The sequence below is a fragment of the Melopsittacus undulatus genome, chromosome 8 (genome assembly GCF_012275295.1).
Source record: "Melopsittacus undulatus isolate bMelUnd1 chromosome 8, bMelUnd1.mat.Z, whole genome shotgun sequence".
NCBI classification, from domain to species: Eukaryota; Metazoa; Chordata; class Aves; order Psittaciformes; family Psittaculidae; genus Melopsittacus; species Melopsittacus undulatus.
The window spans coordinates 4517565-4536138 of record NC_047534.1 but is presented as its reverse complement, the minus strand read 5'-3'; the positions used below and the strand labels follow the sequence as shown (position 1 = coordinate 4536138).

General features: G+C 35.7%; 1 protein-coding gene across 1 annotated transcript in view; it reads left to right on the top strand.

Moving 5' to 3' along the window:
* Positions 1–4: 4 nt before the first annotated feature.
* Positions 5–18574, top strand: part of SDK1 (sidekick cell adhesion molecule 1) — a 411616-nt gene continuing 393046 nt past the window's right edge. Inside the window, exon 1 of the mRNA XM_005145297.4 lies at positions 5–507. Within this exon, the coding sequence (XP_005145354.3) occupies positions 48–507 (460 nt within the window). The 5' untranslated portion in view covers positions 5–47. The remainder of the gene's footprint in view (positions 508–18574) is intronic.

The window sequence follows — 18574 nt, the reverse complement described above, 5'->3', positions numbered from 1 at the left end:
TTACTCGCTTTCTGTGGAAGGCATTGGATGTGACAGCGCAGAGAAACATGTGTTTCACATTTCTGACTGGTTGTTTTGGTGCAATCAATACCTCCACCAGAAACATTGACTTAGGTGGTGATTATAATACCGGGATGCACGGAGAGTGCCGCTTTCGGGCTGCATGCAGAGTGAGCGCAAATCAAAGAGTCCGCCGCTCCTGTGAAGTGGGGGGATCGGCTCCCCCCAAGCTGCGGGGCAAAGACAAGGGGGGATGTACCCACCCCACCGCGGAGAGCCCGGCCTCGAGGTACGGAATGAGCAATGACCAAAGTGCTGTCAGGAGTGACAGGCAGTCGGATCGGATGGGGAGCAGTGAGGCAAGAACCTTGGATCGCGAAATTACTGCCCGGAGGAATAGCAGGCGAGGCGGAATGATGATAAAGTTAAACTTCTGTTTCATCTTCTGTCGGGGATGGTGGGCGTTTCTGTTGCTTCAGCTCCACATGTTGCAAGCACTGGCACAAGGTAGGGCTAGAGACGTTTTTGTTTATAGAAATGCCGCATCTGCCTTCTCAGAGGAAGGGAATCTTGCTCGGGTGCAGAGAAACCCTTTTACTTTATCCTTGTCAGAGGTAAACTGCAGAATTTGCACTGAGCTGATTTCATCCGGCAATGGTCGTTTCATACACACAATCGTTTCTTTATGGAACAGGGATTTGCAAACTGTACCTATGTGTTTCTCTTCCTTGTCCTACCCTTCCCCTATTCCAGCCTTCCACTGAGACTCAAAAGCCCTACCAGAACCAAACCTGCTTTTTATTATTTGCTTAAATATGTCTGTACATTTCTGTCCTTCTAGGCAGCAAAAGAGTTAACTGCTGGTGTGTGTGTGTTTAAAAACACTGGGCGCTGAGATAAGTTATTAGGGGAAGGGGAGTCATAAATCCGCCAACTAGAAGTAAATCAGGCATGTAAAAGGAATTCTTTAAACATATGAATACTATTCTATGTGAACCTTGGTTCCAGCATTGTTCGCTTATTTGGATTGCCAAGTAACATTTACCCGAGACAAAAACTGCAATTGATTCGTATCTGAGCATTTCCACATCAGAGATCCTTGCAGTCAAATGAGTCACTTGTAAAGGAAGGGTCAGAGTCGACCAATAGACTTTAAATATCAAGTGCCAGTCACTTTGCATGTAAATTCCCTTCTAAAAAAATTGCCAAATGTAACTTAATTCTTAATAATCCTTTGACAGAGTAAACAATAAATGGCAGGCAGAAGCATTACAGTTGGCTGCACCAAATAACATGCTGAACAAACGCAGCTTTCACTTTCTTTGCTGGGTTGAGTTTTATTGCTGTGTGCATTGTCTGACTGAAGTGGTGTGTGTTGGACAATGCAGAACTGTATCTTGTGGGACGAGGCGTTAGTTATTAGAAGCGGAAGTTAATACTCTATGAAGGGGAATGGTCTTTGTGTTTTAGTTCTTTGTTTTCAAGTATTTCAGAGGGAACAACGGTGCATTCAGTTTTAATAGCTGGATGGGCTTGTGTGTTGAGGAAGAGGGGTTTTAAGCCAAGTCTGCTGTAGATTGCTTGCTCAGGGTTTACTACTGCATCCTCAGAAAGTTTGGAGCCGCAGGATACAGAAGAGTTTTAATCTGGTGTTTAATAATGGACTCCACCCTTATAAACCTTGTTCTCAGTGCTTTGTTTATGCTGTCATTGCTACTCCCAAAGTACTTATGCTGAGGCCTGCAAGCCCTAACAGGGCATTGTTATTCTGAAACAAGACATACCTGAAATGATTCTCGCTGCAAATTAAATCTTACCTTCTTTCCTTTTTGGTACTTGTTACTGATAGATGACAACATGATGCTTCATTTTTGAACACAAACACTAGTGATTCTTGCTGTTTATATTAAAAATGCAAAATAAAAATCATATAAGGCAGTTTAAGGTGCCAGTGATTCAGGAATCAGTTTAGATGCCATGTAAACCAGTTTGGTATGGCTTAGTAGTAAACCAGCTGTATTAATGGATTAAAAAGTGAGTTGGAACTTTAGTTTAGCACATGGTGTAGAAAAATGTTTCAGTAGCATATTTTGGATTACTAAGTATTTGTAATAGTATCAGTTTTAGGTAATGCATACCTCGAGGGGTTATGTAGTGTTTACAAAGTATCCTAAAGTCCTAATACCAAGTTTGACACATCAGTATTTAAGAGGGAGAGGGGAAGCAAGGAGTGAGAAATACTATTTCTGAGAAACTTTGATGCAGATAAAGGCATGGAGTTTAGAGGACATCCAACAATTACATAATGCAGAAACAAAATACTTGTTTTATATAATGCAAAAAGCATACATTACAGTTCTTTAAATATTCTTTGATACGTAAACTGGTGTGGAGGTCTTAAGGCAGAGAGCTTCTACTGGGTTTTCACAAAATTCATATTCATTCATAGCTTACTGTTCTTTCTGCACTCTGAATTCTAATAGATCCTAATACATTAATCATTTTCATACAAAAATTTAGAGAGAAAATGACAATTTTTATACAAGTCCTTCACCAAAATGGAAGTTTTGCTGCAGCCACAGAAAGTTTTTAATGGAATGATGTGGTCATATGCATGAGAGAATTACATGACTCCAATCTTTTTATCTGATAAAAAAATGAACATTCTAAATATATGGGCCATGGCTGTTTTGAATGAATCATAATCCTATGCTGTAACCAGCTAATGTAATAATTACTTCAGCATTAAAGAAATAAGAAATATTTCAAGCATACTGAAATACAGGTTCTTAGTTCAGAGGAAACAGATTAGATAAAGTTGTTGAGATTAAGTGTTCATACTGTAAGGTGAACAGAAGAAAAGGTTTTCTGCTGCAACAGGTTGGTTGAGGATTTTCCAATACTTGAAAGATCATCCTGGTAAAAGCAGATCTGAGGCAAATTGTAGATAAAACCACTTATAAATTCATTTTGTACTTAGCTCTCCAGCTTCTCTGTCTTCCGGTAGTTGTGTTACATAATTACATATAATGATTTATTTGATTTCTTTTTCCTTTTCAAAGTGAATTTAATTATTTCAGAGCATAGAGATTTATTGTACTGAGTATTAAAGCATTCTCTTCAAATCTTAGTATTGTCAGTGCAGTTGTGTGAATGATTTTCCCGGTGGAAGAAATATACAGATGACAAATGTTGTGGCCTGTCCCATGAGTGCAGCCAAGGATGGTTCTCCTGCTTCTGTAATGGTTGCAGGCCTGCAGAGATGCCTGTTCAGATTGTATCTCACCATTACACTGGCCTGTCTGTGAATGGAAGCTTGTCAGAAAAATTAACCTGTAAGAGCCTGAAAACTGTTGCACAATTCTTTGTTTACTCAGTTCTTTCTTTATGCCTGCCAGTCTCTACCATGGCGCCTTTTTTCTTAGCAGTTTTGTTAAATATGAGTATTAGGTGCTAGTTAGCCTCAAGTCATTGTATGTCATCAAATAGTGATGAGATGCTAATTGATAATCACTATAATTATCAAATTAGAATTTGCAAGGTGATGGTAGAAGTGAATCATTTCCACACAGTAACTGACTGCTGTACTTAGAACATTTTCCTGCAGTGACGTCTAGCTCAGGGGTCTAGCGTGCCTGGGCATAGTCCTGTTGAATCCATGGAGGTCGTTGTAGGATTGGAATTTATTAGTTATGTATGAGATTAACAAACACTGATGCCTGCTGAGGTACAAAATGTTTACTAAAATACTAGAATATTTGTGTGGAAATAGAAAAATTCTGCTTATTTAAATAGGTTGGAAGTTGCTAGAGGCATCTTAATGGCTTTAAGTATCTTCCCAATGTCTTCCTTTTGTTGAAGAGTGAAAGAATACTTAAAAAATATACTCCCTTGGATTGATGGCTGTTGTTCAGAATGATTTCAGAATAGATAAAAGCAGTGCAAAGCTTTAAGCTTTTCCTGCAGGAGATGGGTATCTTTAAATATTAAGAAAGTGAAGCCTGTCTGATTTTTCTTAGTTTTACAGCAATGGAAGTGTAATCTTTTTTATGCTTCTTGATCAAATCTTAATTCAGAATTCTACGTGTACCTGAATATGCATTTAAGGTGATACTGATACCTATTATACTTTGACAGAAGCCATGACATGGTAGGTAGAAGAAAATGTTTCTGGGGCCCAACTTTTTAAATTCAAATATTTGATCTGGTGTAATTTCTAAATATGCTAAGTATAGGAAGTATTTTCAAGCAAATTTCAAACTGCATCAGATGCAGAGATGATAAGCAACTTGCCTATATAGTTGTTGGAAGAACAGAAATGATTAAATGTGAGGGCAGTGCTTAATAGAGAGTGAACAGTGTTCTGACTTAAGTATAGAATGATGCATTTCTAATTCCAAAAAGATTCTGTTACTGGTTATTGGAAACTCATTAATTTGTATTGGATTTCCTCTTGTGTCTCCTTTCTTTAGATGAATGTTTTAAGTATGTGCTAGTTTTTAAACAGGTGAATTCTTTGTGTATATAATTATAATAATTGAAAAATTGATCTGGAGGAGTAGATGAAAGCCTTGTCTAAATAGAAATGGGGTGGAGAGAGTTGGCTGTTTCTGTGGCCATAGCATGTGATTTCTGACTCTCTACTGTGGTCAATCTAGGTTTGGTTTATATGTTTACATTCTTCTGAAAACAGCTTATTCTTGACTTTTCAAAGCATGTTCAGAAACGTGTATGTATCTCTAATAACATTTTAGGTACAGGGTTTCTTGAGTGTGCAGTGTAATAGTACTATTAGAGGTGAAGGAAGAGCGTATGTAATAAGTCTTTATCAGTACTGTTTTCATGCATTACCAGAAGATGCTTAGCCCAGGACTGACCTGGAGAGAGAAGCTGTGGTGGTTACACTGTGTGACTTTCACATAAGAAGAATGGAAGCGAATCTGTGTCTGTGACTCATAGTCCTTGAAAAGTTGTTCTGGAAGGTTCTTTCATCTCTGTGTATAGTCATACATTTTGAACAACAAAGTATTGGCTAATATTTTAAAGATTGTTTGCTGATTAAACAAACCACAGAAATTTTAACAATCATAAAGTGAATTATTAGGAAACTGTCATGTGAAGGGCTTGGCCTTTTGTATGTCTCATAGGGATTTTTGGGTTGTTTTATTGTGCTTACCAGCACATACATACAAGTCTTCAACACACTCTGGATTCAAACAGAAGATTTTAATGCATTTAGTGACTTTGATACCACTTTACCTGAACATCCCATTCTGAATGACCTGGTTATTTGGCTCACTTGGACCTTTCTGCTGGAATGAATCTATGAGCAGACTAGAGGCAATTAGATTCCTCATGTAGCAAAGTCTTGTTCATGCAGGGCTCATTGCAGAACAAGACCTTTCTTACTCCCTCTTCAAGGGTACAGACAGAATATGAATTTAAATAGTCTCAAATGAGCAAATTGATGATTTGTCAGTCTTTCCAAAATTGTGTTTTCTTGCAGCTATAAACTAGAATAATTTTAATAAGATATCTGGAGATTAGAAAATGCCGGAACTAAAGTAGCATGTGCATCTTTAATCTGAATTCTTTCTGTCTGTGTGTTATGATTAAGTTTAAATTGATACATACTAATTTACTGTCTACATTAGTCAGACCTAAGACTGAATACTGCTCACTTATCAGTTTTTCAGTATTTTCTTTTCTGGTCAGTAACTCCATCTTTTATCTACTTGAAATCTTTCAAATTCAGCACAGGAAGACTTTGTATGGAGTAAAGGAAGATCTGTTCGCAGCTATAGCATGGCATTGGGTTAGACTACTTACAGTTATTACATCTGGAAAGTGTTTGGTTGGACTTGGTTCCTATTTTTGTCTGGAGTGAGCATTTTCCTAGTGAATGAAGACTCTTAGCTCCATGCATCTTAAAAATGGCCAGTACAGCTCATGTAGAACAAAAATATAACTTCATCAAGGTCTGTTCCTGAAGAAGCTGGGGTTTCTGGAGTTATTTCTGCCTGTGCTGATGTTGGTCTTATTGCAGACTATTGCAGATCATTCCATAATGTTCATTTCCTAGGACTCTCCTGATAAGTGGCCTCACATGTAGCCTAGATATTAACTACATTGGAGATGTGGGGTAGTTGGTGTACTTTCTCATGAAAGTGCATTGTTTACTCAGTTTGTTGGTTATAAATAGGTGTTAAATAGATGTGATAAATGTTTAGGGGTTTTTTTTGTGTAAAAAAACCTTCCAGTTCCTTTATGGACATGGCCGTTGGAATGTCACAGCCCCAGAACTTCCAGTATGTTCTATAAGAATCTGCTCGTGTAGCGCTTGGAGGTCTGAGTCTAAGGGGTTACATAGCCAGAAAAGGAAGAACCTTTTATTTTCATGTGCATACTAAATTACTTTTAAACACATATGACTTTCTATAAGATCTATTCATTATGCAAATTCTTGGCTTGTAGACATATATATTTGTATACTGTATCTTCAGCATTAGTGTTTTTGGTTTACTAAGGGTTATTTTTTGTTCTGCCATTGCTACAAAAAATAACAAATCTATTACTAGAATATATTCTAGTCTGTTGCTGATAATATGGCTTATCTGTGAAATGCCCCTGGGGTGTTTTAATATTACTCAGAAATATTAAAAATGTAGATCTAGGCTTTTTAAGGGAAGTGTTTTTAAAGTTAATTTTCATCTGTTTAGCTCCCTGAACTAGCTCATCCTGGGGTCACACAAAGTATCAGGGACAATGCAGAAGAGGCTATGGGAATGGATAGTCAGGGGGCATGACCCTGGCAGCCATCACTGAGATCAGTTTGAATTGTCAGAGACTTTCCAGACTGAGGCAAAACACAGGGGAATGTACACTGCCTGACTTCTGAAAAACACCTGGAGGCCGCTGTGCCTGGGCAGAAAATAGAAAGGTTACTGCCTTTAAAGGGGTGGTTTAAAGACTTAACTTTGGATTTCTCCTCTGAAAGACCCTTTCAGTGAGCTTCTCCCTCTGTTAGATGAAGTTTTCCTAAAGTCTTCCTAACCTGTGCTTGCAAGGTAAGTGCCAAACTTAGGCAAAAGGAATATTCCTTTTAACCCCTGTGTATATCAATTCCCTTGGATATTATGGGAATAATATATTTTCCTTAAAAAAAGAAACTTTGTAACTTAAGTTGCAAAGTTCGTGGGTATTACTTTTTAACATTTGTACCTAATACACAGATTCAGCAGGTAAAAATGGGTGTGTGAGCTCCAGCAACTCTGATAAAAGGAAGTCTGTAACATCACTTTATGCAAAATGTGGAAGTGGATTGTACAGGTTTATGTCACACCATCCAGATAACTTCTGAAGTGTCACTTTTGATAAATGATAAACCATTTTTGGTTTTTAAGCAGACAACTTGAATCTTTAATCCTGTTTTTCACATTTCTGTGCTCTGTTGCAGCAGCCTGAAGAGAAGGTTGACTCTGATAGATAAATCACTGTCCCCTAGGTCTCTTTAAACCACTTTATGGTCATTCGAGTCATAAGCCATATATTTTTCTAATAAACTCCTAGGTCTAACAAGTTATCTAAAAAATAATTTGTTGGGTATAGCCCTCTTGGACCAGAAAGTAGAGAATAATGATACATAGCTCCAGTACATGTTGCCAAAACGGTCCCACATTGATTCCAGGCTGAAATTGAAGTTTGCAGCTCATTACACAGAGAATCAGATAATCTGGTAGACACTGCTTTCACCCTCAGATTCGTATTTATCTAACTTGTTATATTTATTAGCCAAGAATATTGTGGATTTGATATGTGTTTTTGGCATTAAATTCATAGGAAATCTCAGTAGTTTTGCTACCTTTTTAGGGGAAGGTACTAAGAAAATGATGGAACTATAATGCAAATATTTCAGAGGTTTAGATAGTTAGAAAAACACATTTTGTTGCACTGGTACTATATGTTCCCCTAACATTTGTGTTAAATACAGACTCAGTACAACACTCATTGCTTTCTTCTTTGCACATTGGGAATGTTCCTTATCTGTCAAGAAGTGCAAAGGACATTCATGACTAAATACTTCTGAAATAACTAAGTGGTATGCAGTGATTGGCAAAGAAATATACGGTGCTATGCTGTACTTGCAGTTCAAAGATAATGCATTTATCCTAACATGGAACACATGGCAAGTGACACAGTGGTGTAGTATTGAAGGGTGGGAGGAGGTTAAGGGGAATTTTCTGTCAGTATTTCTGAATGTGTGGACTGATTAGTGTGATTTTAAGACTTTTTGAATCTGTGTATGTAAAGGTACAACTATTCCTGCAGATTGTTCAGGACTTTTCTTCAGTTTCAAGGACTGGACAAATCAGATTCTACCCTATTGTGCTAATGTAACATTCAGAAAATAGCACGCTGTTGCTTTCTTCCCTGCTGTCCCCATTGTTTAGAAACTCTTTGTCCATGAATAAATATGTCCTTTAAAGTCTACAAGCACCCTTTCTATGCTGCAAAAAGAAAATTTACAGTGGCTCAGCTGATAATGCACTGAAAATACTGTTGTCCCATAATGAAGACTGTCTTTTTGCTTGCATATATGCCCATCTGCGTGTCTCACTGTGTCCCCTATTTGCTTTATTTATTTTTCCCAAGCTGATAAAGCCTCTATCACAATGTGTTTCTAATCTCTGGTTATTGTTCCTACATGCTATTATAATACAAATAATACCTACTGCTAGTAAAAGACTGAGGTGATAGTGTAAAACTGCTTCTACATGGGAAATGTAGAAAAGATTCCTTACTTATCCTCTAACTGGGCTCAGAATAGCTTTTCTAGGACACTTGTATTATCTGAAGCAAGGCTTTTATTATGCTGGAGGACCTTATTCACTACAGATAATCAGAAAGATTGTTTCATAGTAGATTATCCTAGGCATTGTTTTCCCGAAATGTCAGATAAGACCAAGGGCCAAGAGATCAGGAACTGTTACTCCTGTGTTTTACCTTTTGCTATTTTTATTGCCTTGAAGAAATAAGTTAGGTTTGTTTTTGAAGAGGGAGTAACTTCATTACTTTTTGCAATAATTTTAATATGTGTCACTTCAAACACCAGATTTAAGGTGAATGCTGTCAACTGATTTCCTATTTCCTTTTCGATTTTATTTTTTACAAACATAACTAGTTACTTCTTTATTCTGAGCAACATCAGACAGGTCTTAAATGGAGGAAAAATATTTGGATTATTGTTAAATTTGCTTCCTGCTATGGCATTTGCAACTGTCACTTTTAAAATAACAGTTTTTTAAGAGAAAACTTGAAGGAATGTTATCTATTTTAGACTGGTTTTTGTGTACTATCTTCTCTCTTCGAACTAATATGTAGGATTCTTAGATTAGAAGAACTACTGAAGGCATGTGAGGGTTTTTTCCTCTTCAAAAGAATGCATATGTTATGTAGTAGCTTATTGAAAGTTGTAGCCTGAGAGAAGGCCTGTTCCCAGAGCCTTTTCATGCTAGTGCTTGTTATCCATACAATGGTAGAAGTTCACTTTTTAGGGTTTCTGTTCATAGAAATGGGAGAATAGGTTAATAATTATGCCTTAATTCAATTAATAAAGTAGCTGTGATGCTATTGTGCAATGAAGTCATCAGCACAAAATATTTCAGGTGACTGAGAATAAATCTTCCCTTTATACACAAGTGTGAAGTAGTAGTGAACAGGGCAAGACAGATTTCATACCTGTATGTTTTGAAAGCTTATCTTGAAATAACTTATGTAGTACCTAACATTTTATTTCAGGTTCCTCTATACTAGTGCCGATAGCAAACTTCCTCAGATTTAATTATTGTCATTATAGATGATTTATTATTACCATTGAATGGGTCAAATATTTATGCATATTTTTCTGAATCTTGAGTTGAGAATTCTGACTTAATGACAGTCATGTCATCCTCAAAAGTTTTAAGTGCTGGTAATTCAATGTTACATTCACTATGTAAATGTGTCATAATTAAAATGATACCTTGTCAATCCCATTCAGGTTTCTTATGAGTATAATTTTCAGCTTTTGTATACCAGATATAGCTATGTCTTTTGCCACCCAAAACCTCAACAGATACATTTATGGCATGCTGGTGTCAATAAAAATCTGCCATGTTAACTGTTGTGCCTGTTCAAATTTGAGGAGTGCAAATTTTATTAGTTCTATTACATAAATCTGGGTAAGATCTAAAACTTCAATTTTTGACATTTTCAATTTACTGAGCTCCACTATAAAAAAAAAAAAAGAAAAACCAGTGGAGCAACCAAAGGGAAAATATAAACTGGCTCTGCAATTGGACCGTCTTCATCTTAGAGGCAGAGATGGGATACTTTTCACTGATAACAATGCAGAATGAGAGCTTGATGCCACTAACAAATGTGGGATCGCTTTCACCCTAAATACTCTTGGACCAAATAGAGATTTAAAAGTTTTTTCAATGTATTTTACTCATTTGACATTATGCTGAATACATCTGCTTTAAAATTTCCTTCCTATCAGCAATTTCCTCTGTAAGTTGGCAGTCAGTGAGAAGAGACAAAAACACAACTAAACCACAGACAAATGAAAGTAAAAGCTGTCAGCAGAGGAAGCTGTAGGCAGATAGGGCTTTTAAAATTACCTCAGCAGCAGTGATGGCTTCCTCTAAATGGCTAAGTCCAAATGGGCTCAACGAAGGAAGGAAGGATATTCTTTGGTCTAGGTTCTACTTTTGCTAAGTAGTGTTGTGTTTTTATTGCCCTTTAATTTGTTAGTTTCATTTTGATAGTAAATAAATGAGGGATAAAATCAAACATCAGTACATAGCAGTAATTTTTCTATACTTATAAATGACAAAATACAGAAGCTTTCACCCACTGTAGTAAAGGGGAATGATTTATCAATATGAGTTGGTGGCAGGTGAATTGGGAGACAAAGACAGTGTTTTTCATCTTCTGATTTTATTCTGGTGTTCAGCTACATCTTGGGAGGAAAAGAGTAACTGTCATTTTGTGCTTGTGCAGTCTGGTCAAAAAGAGTTATTAGATTAAATAATGACCAGTGGCATTATTTAATATCTGTCCTGATGGTTCTGATGGTCAAACTTTTTATAAAGTGCTGAGTATTTCTGGATTTACACACTTAGCTGTGAACAAATGTTCTTACGTATAAGAACAAGAACTCTTAGTAGTGTTCTAAGCATCTTTCTAGCAAGCTGATGGACATTATAAATCCCGCTAAGCCAGCTTCTGTGCAAATGGTTGCCATGGTGGAGTAAGTGTTAGCTGTCACTTCATTAGAATTAATGGCATAACTACTCATGTTTACTTGCAATTCATTGCAGCATGAAGTGATTAGGAATTGGTGCTTTGGTAAATTATGGCATAGTACACATTTTTTATAACCAATTAGTGAGTGTTGGTGTTGGGCACCTGCAATGCATCTACTTGTCACTCACACTTGAGTTGAATTTAATTAACATCCATATCTCTGTGTTACCAGAAGAGTTCTGTTGGAGCTATTAACATGTGACAAAGACAGCAGATACTATCTGACTCTGGAAAGAAAGAAAATGTTTGCTATGTTTGTTTTATTCCAAGACCAGATATAGTGCTGTTCTAAGGACATGACTACTCGATTGAAAGAGCTCCCCGAGCCAGTACCTGAGTTGGCAGATTAGAGTTTCTTATAATTCAGTCAAATCTTATATTCTGTTTGAAAGGCAAATATCGATTTCATGCATATTTGCAGCTCTCAGTCACTTTTCCAGACATCCAGCAGTTTCAGCTGCCTAGAAAATCTGGAGAAGTGTCTACATACTGAATCAACTGTGTGTGTGCATGCTTGGTCAGATGCTGCATCAAAGCAAATATACCCCAAGACATGGCTAGTCAGAGCTCATGTAGGAAGCTAACAAGTAGAATGTACTGTAAAGATGAAGAACCTTCCATAGTGATTGATATATTGGGGATTTTTGAAGCCTGCAGGGTGTTCCAAGCCCTCTTAAGTCCTACTAGTGATGCTGGTCAGAAGTTATTTTACTTTTTTTTGATTTTTCTAAGCAAAGTATTATATCTACATAAAAAGACGTTTTAAATTAACGTATTATTATTAGGCATGTTAGTTCTTTGCATAATTGTATTTTCCAAAACACATTTCAATGCCTCTGCCCTGTTTTTAATAATTCATTTTTAACAAATTATTTTAGCATCTCTGAAAGAATGTTTTGACTCATTTGACATTGAGCTTAATAATTGTACCCTTACAGTGTTCAGAACCATGACCCTCGGGGTGCAATGTAAGAAGGAAAATACTGTTCCAGCAATAACTTCCACTTCTAGTTCCTTCTCCCCTACTCAGTTGCCTTCACCTGCACCTCTAAATTCTGCTGCAGGAAGTGGTGGGGTGATAAAGCAAAAGAAGAAACCATGGAGGTAAGTGACAGAGGTAGTATGAATAGTACTCAGCCTTAACTAAGGCCATCTAACATCTCGTTTTTTACAATACTCATTTTGGAGGCCTTCTCCTTTCTTTTGTGAGGTGTGTTTGTTCCTGTTTCACATTAATGTTATCAAAATTAATTTAAAAATGCTTCTAGATTTGACTGAAGTAAAAAATTTTAACTTTGTTGAGTGTTTGATTTTTTAAAATACCCATTCTGCTCTGTGCAGTCAATCCATATTTAACTTTGTATACCCTGCAAACTTCCTCACAAAAAAATCTACTTTATATTGGAGAGAAAACAGAATGTATTTTAAGAGTTTAACTTCACATTTAGTTATCTGTTACTGTTATAAACATAATGGTCCTTTATAACCTTTCTTAGTTGTCTAAAACTGTCAAAACAATGATATTGAAGTAATTATCTACAATGTGACCTTAATCATAGAATCATAGAATAGTTAGGATTGGAAAGGACCTCAAGATCATCTAGTTCCAACCCCCCTGCCATGGGCAGGGACACCTCACACTAAATAAACATTAAGATGTTGTTCTTAAGCCAAATGACATACAACAGGGTGGCATATTTCTTTTTTTTTTTGTTTCAGATAATGACATTAATGTCAGTATCTTGTGTTACGTGTGATGCTGTAATTTATTGGAGTGGGCTATAAAATCAGTTTCTGTGATTCAAATGCATATATTGCATAATTTCAGATTTCTAACCATAATTTGTGTTTATGTCTGCATCTAAATGTAGCCACATTTTGTACCTTGTAAATTGACAGAGAGAAACTGTATGAAATTGCATGATCTTAAATGGAGATTTCAGATCTCATAAATCTGCATTGTGAAATGTAATCATGTTAGAGTCAAAACACTTGTGGTTATCCAGTTACCTAGTCCTGCTTTTTATGTCATTATGTGTGCAGCAGTTCTTTCAGAAACAAAGAGATTGGGTCTTTCAGATGTACCATCTTTGAAGAAACAGCTGAAGGCAACAGGTTTCAAGCTCTTTGAAACCTTTGTGCTTTGAGTCCTTGGTAAAGGATGGTCTATCATCACTAGTGGTCATTTATGAAGTGGGCTTTTAAATTGGTGGTAAGAAAAATCAAGTGCATTATTAAATAATGCACAAAAAGGTCATCTGTTTTTCCTCCTTAGAATACATTATTCTTCCTGTAGAATACATCTTCTTTATTTTAGAACTTGGGATAGTTATTAGGGTAATTATAATGAATCCTTTTGGTAGGATAAAACTAATGACCATCTAAACTAATATCATTAAAAGGAAGGTTAAGATTTATATGGCTTGGTTAAACATGATAACTAATGTAATTTTACTAATATAATGTGATGTATAAAAGTAGATGATTTTAATTTTAGCCAATGTTCTGTAAGTCTTACACGTTAAAAACATTCTCTGACATGGTGATTTTTATTTTAAAGTCTTTTGAAGGGTTATAAGCTTTAAACATTTGCATTACTGGTATGAAATTCTTAATAGTTTTCTTTAGGCCTTTGAAAGCTTCAGTTGTGTTGGGTGCTTTAAAACTTTTTCCATTGAGTAATTAATGTATGGATTAGGGTTATTTATAAGTATTATAGAAGTTACGCAGATTAATTCCTGTGAAGTTCTTTAACATCTGTGTGTAAACTGCTCTTCTCTTCTTACTGTCACTCTAATACAATTTTTTTGTAGGTAAGTAAATAAGGGGGATTTTGTGTGTGAAAAAGGACATGCTTCAGCTTTCAAGAGCTGAAAAATTAGTCTATCCACTTACTCAGATTGGTAATGGAAGTAGTACTTTTTCCAGGTAAAAAATGTAAATTGAAATGTCAGGGGTTTATGATGCCAATACTTGTCTTTTGTGATACATATTTTGCATAGCAGCTCATAATAAAGCCAAGGAGTCATTTGTTTTGGTTTTGGCTTGGGATTTTTTTGTTGTTGTCTTGGTTTTTTTAATGTTATGTTTTGGCTCCATATAATAGGCTTAAGAAGATACACGCAGTCAGGTTATTGAGAAGATCAAAACCATGGAAGGTTTCTTAAACAGAAATTTTGTTTGAACCAGGAAAAGACATGAGACTGTATCTTCATGTGTTTAGTAAGCAAAAGAGTGTAGTACATTTTGAGTAATGTTGCTTAGCACAGACAACCATAATCTCCAGTCTTCCAGTGGGGCATGTGAGCTCTTTCATAAAATGTTTTTTTTTCTATTTTCTAATGAGGTATTTAAGTCTTAAATGTAGTTGTTTATGAAGGTATTCTAGGCAAAACCAGCAGTACTGAACTGTGAGTTGCACAGTTTTACTGTACTTGGTTATTCCAGGTCTGTAGATCCCCAGTGGTAAGAAGGGAGTATTTATTCTAAACTCTGTTCTTTCCTTTCATTAGATCAAAGGGAAAGAGACATGTTTTCAGTAACTCAAGGATTTAGATTTATCTTACTTTTAGGTGTCCAAAGAAATGCCAGTAAGTTAAGCCAAAAGGACTTCACCTAATTGCCATGATTTTAAAAATGGGTGAAAGAGTTCACAATAGTTTATGTCCTTATGCATCTTTCTCCTTTCTGTAGAAACTCCTTCCCATAAAAAACAAGGAGCTTTGTCCCATTACCCCTACCTTTTGTTTTTGCCTGCTTTTTTTTTGTTCTTGTGAGTTGTCTTCCCCTCCCTCCCCCCATGTTGTAGCTAGTGCAGGAACTTCTATTAGCAGAAAGGATGTCCTGTGTAGGAGACAACAGAGATACTGCATAAATGGCTGAATGATGATGAATCTTTCTTGAATTCTTATCTATAAAATCCTGATACTGTCCATCTGAGCAGATAATAGAGTATATATCTCACAAACTGTAAGTTACAGAGAAAAAAGTTCAGTAGGAAAACCAGCTAAAAACTATGGGCTCTTGCAGAGGGTTTCCTTAGAGCAGGGACTCCAGAGGGGTAAATCTATGTCATAATCCTGAAGCCTATGCAGGTGTAAGTCTCAGGTTCCAGTTAGCCTAACCTGTTTATCAGAATGAACATAGAACCTTTGGGTTTGCATGTAAGCCACAAGTTTCTGTACCTTAAACAAGGATTAGTGTTGGAATGGTTCCGTACAGCTCAGTCCATCCCTTTTTCGTAAAGGGTATTTTCTTAGCAAATATTGTCTTCTGGAACTCCTCAGCTCTATGTTGTTTGTAAGACTGGAGTTAGGTAGGAGAGTTTTGTTTGATTACTGTGATTAGAGTGGCAGAGAAATCCTTTGTCATTTATCTTCTTTAGAGTCTTGGTGGCTATTTGGCCATCTTGGAACCTGTTGCTCTTCATGTATCATCCACAGAATTGTTTATTAAGTTCTGAACAATTAACCTATGCAAACTCTTTTGAGGCAAAATAAATCTGAGCAAGTGCTGATGAAGCACTTGCAGAGTATCAGTATTGCATTGATATTGCAAATATCATTCATGCATTCATTCACTTTTTGTATCTATTTGACAATATAACATAATTTAAGGGAAGAAAAATACATTTTAATAACCATATTTCTGTATTACAGAACAGCTATTTAGGGAAATTAAAGTACTTTCTTAGCTATGAATAGTACATTGAAAGAACTGTGTAACAGAAATACTTGTGTAGATGTCCTGCTTACTTCCTGGAAAGTACCCTATTAGTTCTATTACAGATTATTAGTAGTACCTCATAAAGTGTGTATGAAGATGAGATTACTTTCAGTCTAAGTGAAGAAAATTATAAAGACTGAAGAACCAAACCTTTGAAGATGGCTTGATCAGAGTTTACTGGAGACTTTAGTATATTGATGAGTTCATATGGTAGTGTTAATAATACAAAAATCTGCTATGCACAAAGCAGGTGCTCACAGCTTTGAGTTCCTAAAATGAATGCCACAGTAATGGGAAAAATTGGCCTTATCATCAAAAGGAGCTTGTAATTTTTTTGGTACTTCTTAATCTAATTTTTTTTGTCAATTTTCACATTTTAAAAACTTTGTCAGAGAATTGTAACTCTCTTTTGTGCAGATTCTTGTATAACAAATGATGTTTCTACTAGGCAAAATACATGTTTAACTAGCAGACACTTTTCTCTGGGAAGCTGTTTTGATATTGATGTTAAATTAGGTTAGCTAAAAAATATATCATCACCAAAGGCAATATAACAAAATACATGTGGAGTACGTTGAAGTACATGTTAGTCCATCAACTTTGTGGATAACCTTGTCCCCGCAAGGTAGACAAATATTATTCTAACCTTATTGCTGCTTTGGGAGTTAATGGCCACAATAAAGATATGTATGACTTGCTAATTATCCATTAATAATTAACCTTTTAATTTGCTTGTTGGTCTTCTGCTGAAAACACATGCTTTGAATTGCTCATCTTTCATTATCATTACTTTTTAGAATTTTTAATGAGGTTTTAAAAAGCTTTAAAAGTTTGCTTAAATTAATTGAGGTACAGTTAGAAATGTGCAAAAGTGGGCTCATGTCAAAATGACTACATTATACTTAGAAACTAAGATTTATATATGCAGTTTGTGTCCTTCATCGTTTTCAACTTTGAATGTTTTGGGCCATTTTGACCAAATTGACTTTTCTCTGTCTTACAGTGGATGAAATGGCATTTTGTTTAGACCCTGCATTACAGATAAGAGAGGATAAATTATTGATTGTTGACATTTTGTGCAATATCAGATGTTACTCTCTCCAAGATCTTTCCTAAAGGATGGAATTGAATTTCTTTCATCTTTTAAAAGGTAGAAAGTAGAAAAGCACAAACCAACTTCAGATTGATTTGGAAAAATAAAGCTTTTACAAATAAAAAGATTTTTCTTTTATATATATTTGCATTGCTTAAAATCAAATTTTTTTTTGTCTTATGAATATGTTAATCTTTATAAACTACTTCTGGTATGACATATGGTATATAATTTTGTTTCAGTTCTTTCACATCAATCTAGTTACTGTTAACATACAAAAGTACAATTGGCAGGGGAAATTAGTATGTGCAGTAGCATGATACTTATAAGACTTTGAGAAGTACCTGGGGTATTCATGTGCACCGTAAGTAGACAGCTGTTGAAAGAGGACTTTGCTAATTGTATGGTTGTTCCTTCTCAGACAGCACTTCTTCTGGGGCCTTTTGGTTGTGATGGAAAACTATAGCTAAACAGTTGTCAATAAAAGGGAAAACTCAGTTAAATGTATGTTTATGTTTTAAATAGTTTTATATATATGTCTAAAAGATATTTAACTTGCAAGTAATTAAGATGATTTTCTTAGGGGGAAGGAGGAGTGGCAGGAAAGAAAAGAGTCACAAGTTTAAAAGATCAGTTGAAATTGCTCCTTAATCTTTCAGTCAAGGCTTAGCCACATGTAAGCATAATATTATCTTAGGAAGTGAAGCAAGATGAAATGGTAAATGCAAATTTTGTAAGTTTTTACTCATATAGACCCAGTGAATGACAAAAGTTGAACTAAATGGAATAAAAAAGCTCCAGGAAACGATTTTGCCACCATGCTGCCATCGTAGAATACAGTAGAAATAGTTGCAGTGCTTTCATTGTTAAATGCTTTCTGTTAAATTAGAAACAAGTAAATATTGTTCCATGGAGACTTCTGCCTATTCTTTCAGATGTTTTTTTGGTCTTAGCAACAGAGAGATACGTGACAACCCAGGGAAAGAAATCGATGTGTGGTTTGTCTTGACCCTTGGGGTTAAAGGGTTCTTTGCTAGAAATTGATAATAAAGAACATTTCCAAGAGTTAATTCATTATTCTTGGTTTTGGAAAGTTGGTTTGATCATGATTTTCATTTAGCTAAGTTCTATTCCTAAATCATTGAGCAATAATTCCATGCAATTTTATTAAAACTAATGAAATGAATACTGTGTTTATAGGCCAGATTCAGTATGGTACTGCAGCAAAAGCTTAATTTCAGCTACACAAGAAGTGGTATTGATAAGTCAAGCATGCTTTCTCTTACTGAGGTTGGGTCATTTGTAGAAAAAAACCCTCCCAGGCATTTACAGTCTTTCATAATGAAAATTTCTGCAAATTATTCTTAGTAAAGGACAAATTCCTATTAGTCTTGGCTTTGCTCTTCT